This window comes from Zingiber officinale, unplaced genomic scaffold, assembly GCF_018446385.1.
Source record: "Zingiber officinale cultivar Zhangliang unplaced genomic scaffold, Zo_v1.1 ctg226, whole genome shotgun sequence".
NCBI lineage: Eukaryota > Viridiplantae > Streptophyta > Magnoliopsida > Zingiberales > Zingiberaceae > Zingiber > Zingiber officinale.
The window spans coordinates 9,292-12,953 of record NW_024589901.1 but is presented as its reverse complement, the minus strand read 5'-3'; the positions used below and the strand labels follow the sequence as shown (position 1 = coordinate 12,953).

Below are 3,662 nucleotides of genomic sequence, written 5' to 3'. Positions count from 1 at the left end.
TTTTAAATTTTTTAAAACATTTTTAAATTTTTTAAAACATTTTTTTTATTTTTTTACATTTTTTCTCTTTTTTTCATGTTTTTTCTTATCGGAGGGTATTTTTGGTAAAAAAAATTCGTTAACCCCGAAATCAACAAAAACCTTAGTTTTCTGAGGTTTTCCGATTCCGGGCTGCATGACCCTTTTGCTGACGTGTCGGGCATGGAACATTACTTGGGAATCATCGAATAACTAAACCAAATAAGATTTTTGTTGATAACCTTGGATGGATAACCAAGGTTATCAAGAATAACCCCGAACCAAACGCACCCTTAGGCTCTGCGAGGTGCTTCCTTGGGTTTGTCATATGTGGCAGCTAGTAGCATGTGGCCATGCGAGATGACTTCACATGCGGGGGTGGGGCCGCCTCCTGTGGCCTCGCGAGGTCTGCTGTCCGTTGTCAGTAGTCGCACGGACATGCGAGGTGATCTCGCGTGAGGGGTAGTTGCTCGCAGCCAAGTGTCGAACCACATATTACCCTTCTCAGGTTTTAGCCCAGGGGATCGACAACGTTGAAGAGGAGATGCAATTTGGATCTATGATGAGAGAAAGGAAGAACGTGTAAGAGAGAGGAAAGTAGCGTGGAAGGTATTTTTATCAGTCCGCTCGAGATTAATCCGGGGTTATAAATTTTTTTGACTCCGCCATCACCAGTGGTCGTGAGAGATGTGTTCACAACAATGAAAGTATCACGAGTAAAGAAAAATTAGACTATGACTCTTATGAGGAGAAGAAGAGACGAGTAAGAAGAGACTATGACTATGACTCCTACGTTGATTCAATCTGATCTTTACCGTTATCATATTTGGATTGATTGACTGATCCAAATTAACCGTCGATTGATAAGGCTGTAATACCATTTTTGATATTGATAAGGCTTTAGCCTAGGTGCTGACAATGTTGAAAAGGAGTTGCAATTTGGATTTACGGTGAGAGAAAGAAAGAACGTGTGAGAGGGAGGAAGGTAGCCCGAGAGTTTTTTTTTTATTAGCTCTCTCGAGAATAATCCGGAGGTATAAAATTTCTGACTATGCCATTATCGATAGCCGTGTGAGGTGTATTCGTAGTTATGAAATGTACCACGAGTAGAGAAAAATTATGCTATGACTTTTATGAAGTTACTTTCTGCCAGATTTAAATGGATTAAAAATATTAAAAATAATTCACACATATCAATCTGCCTATTAAGTAAATAGAAAAAAAATAATTTACTCTTTTTCAAAAAGTAAAAAAAAGGAAAAAATTTCAGATTCGAAAAAAGAAAAGTTTTGAGGATGAGTTTTTTTATAATTTTTATTGTCGTCCTCTTGAATAAATCGTGACTTATATTTAAGAGTAAAAGATGGTACCATAAGTAATATACATTCATTGTACAACAACTCGCACTCCAGACACTTGGAATGCTACAACCTTTTCGCTCGATCAATAATTTAATCAATTGCCCATTTGTTGACATCACACAATGCACTTAATTTCACTATGTACCTCTTACGTTTTCCTTGGTATTTAATTTGCCTCGCTATGAATCCCCACCCAACTCGTTCCCAAGTCAACACCGGCCTTTCTCATTGGTAGAACTTGTATTGCTTGTCTATTATGTTTCCGATGATGTCTCGCAATGCACCAATAGGAGCCAAGATCATCAGCAGGACCCCAAGAATTATGCAGATCTAATTAAGAAGGAAAAAAACAAAAAAACAAAACAAATTAATATTCATATTCAGGTTTGTTAATTCTGACAGAGATGATATGCAAGGAAGAGATGTTCTTGACTTGCTTACCCAATTAGTGATCCAAGATAAGCTAAACCTTCTGGGTTTGTAAATAGCAAGCCACATGATGCAAGGAAGCTGGAATCATAATGGCAATATCAAATGGTTTGTTACAATGTGGTGGCAATGTAAGGTAAGTGTTTGGAGCACTCACGAAGTATGTGGTCGGGGCGAACGCGAATCCGCCGAAGAAAGAGAGTAGTCCGCCGAAGAAGGGGAAGGTTATGCCGACGAACATGGTGAATGCTGCATGGTAGTTCACAGTCCAAGGAATTTAGTTCTCTGCTCCACGATTTACTGAATCGAATCGTTAAAGTGCGATTGAGGAAATTAATGGAGGGAGAGGCTTACCGACATAAGCACTTCGTGTTATCAGGCGAAGAGTTAGACCAGGAGGAAAGCGAAGCCTTTTGACCAGCACCGTCTCCATCATGTCGAACACAGGCATCGCGTAGATATGCAGAATCGAGGATAATTAATTTGGAATGATGATCGATTATATATATTCAGGGGAAATAATTTATATATATATATATATAAATCATATACCTGGTAGCTTCCGATCACGTGAACGACGACCATCATGTTGGCCATGGCAATTAGCCAGTGCGGTCTGCTTAGAGAGACCAGGATGTTGTCCTCGACTCCGTTGCCGAAGGCCCAGTAGCCGACGAAAGCCACAGGGAAGTAGCAGAGGGCGACGACGATGTAGGCGACGATCACGCCCTTCCACATCGGTTTCTTGGAAGGCTTCTCGGGAGTGGAAGGAATGGTGGCTTGGATTTCAAGCACCACGTTGTGGCCGGCGTACGCGAAGGCCACATCTCCCAGCGCCGCCAGGAACCTCATCACAGTCCTTTCTTGTGTATCAGATTTGTAACCGTATTCCACATGCTCCTGCTTCCCCTTGTCCACCGAAGCCACCCATGCAATGGTAGAATAACTAGAATGGATCGAGCAAGGAATTAGTAGTCAGTCCTTTTGTTTTTTGATCGATCGATCGATCGATCGTGAAGTAATTTAATCGAGTACGTACCTGAAAGACATAACAGCGGCGGCCAGAGATATCCCAGAAATAGAGTTGAAGTTGGGAAGCTGCGAGAGGACAAAGTGCACAGAGGCGAAGATCATGATGAAAAAGGTGAGCTTGATCTGCTTGCAGTCAGAGCAGACGACGTCGTGGAACTTCTTGAGGGATCTGCCGCTGGTGACCATGTAGACGATGCAGACGCCGACTTCCACAATCAGCTGCTGGGGAACGACGATGTAAAGGCCTAGCTTCTCGCCGAAAGCATATTGTCCCAACTCGTGGTACCGATCGAATCGCTTCCCGGGAACCATCTCGTGCATCTCCGCGTGAACTAATCCGCGTGAACTCCATCCATCGAATCCAGGCCAAATATCCTCCCGACCGTCTACCCTCCGATTTGAAGTCCTTGTCTATGAGAACCCTACCAAGAATACCCAGTCTGTTTACGTGAACTAGCTTGAGGAAACCCGACTAGTGCATGCAGGTCAGGCTTCATCTCGACCGCACATAATGCCATAAACCTAGTTTCCTGGCCCGTAGCCCCCGCCCGAGCTTTATATGTCAGATGGCCCGCGGTGGCCTTACTTCGTATGTTAACTGCCACATCTCCTTGACTTCGGACCTCCACATCTTTTTGACCTTTGACTATCACGTCCCTTTGACTTCTGACCGCCACTTCTTCTTGACTTCTGACTGTCACGTCCCCTTGACTTCTTACGACCGGACCCTACCATTATGCACTATATCAACTTCTTTTGTCTATCCATAATTCTTAAATATTTAGTGAAGTTTAATATAAAAATCTAGATAAAGTATCCGTT

General features: G+C 42.7%; 1 protein-coding gene across 1 annotated transcript; it reads right to left on the bottom strand.

Moving 5' to 3' along the window:
• Positions 1-1,382: 1,382 nt before the first annotated feature.
• On the bottom strand, positions 1,383-3,161 carry LOC122036937 (lysine histidine transporter 1-like). The gene is made up of 6 exons (XM_042596386.1): positions 2,848-3,161; positions 2,361-2,754; positions 2,163-2,268; positions 1,966-2,057; positions 1,821-1,889; positions 1,383-1,709 (listed from the first exon to the last, which is right to left on the bottom strand). Exons 1-6 carry the CDS (start codon positions 3,159-3,161, stop codon positions 1,605-1,607), a joined length of 1,080 nt encoding a protein of 359 aa, XP_042452320.1. The 3' UTR covers positions 1,383-1,604.
• Between the last annotated feature and the right edge of the window lie 501 nt (positions 3,162-3,662).

Excerpts from the sequence above, each read along its gene's own strand:
- LOC122036937 (XM_042596386.1), bottom strand. The coding sequence starts at position 3,161 with ATGCACGAGATGGTTCCCGGGAAGCGATTCGATCGGTACCACGAGTTG. Across the intron at positions 2,755-2,847 it reads GCCGCTGTTATGTCTTTCAG|TTATTCTACCATTGCATGGG; the intron begins GTACGTACTCGA and ends GATCCATTCTAG. Across the intron at positions 2,269-2,360 it reads ACGTGATCGGAAGCTACCAG|ATCTACGCGATGCCTGTGTT; the intron begins GTATATGATTTA and ends TCGATTCTGCAT.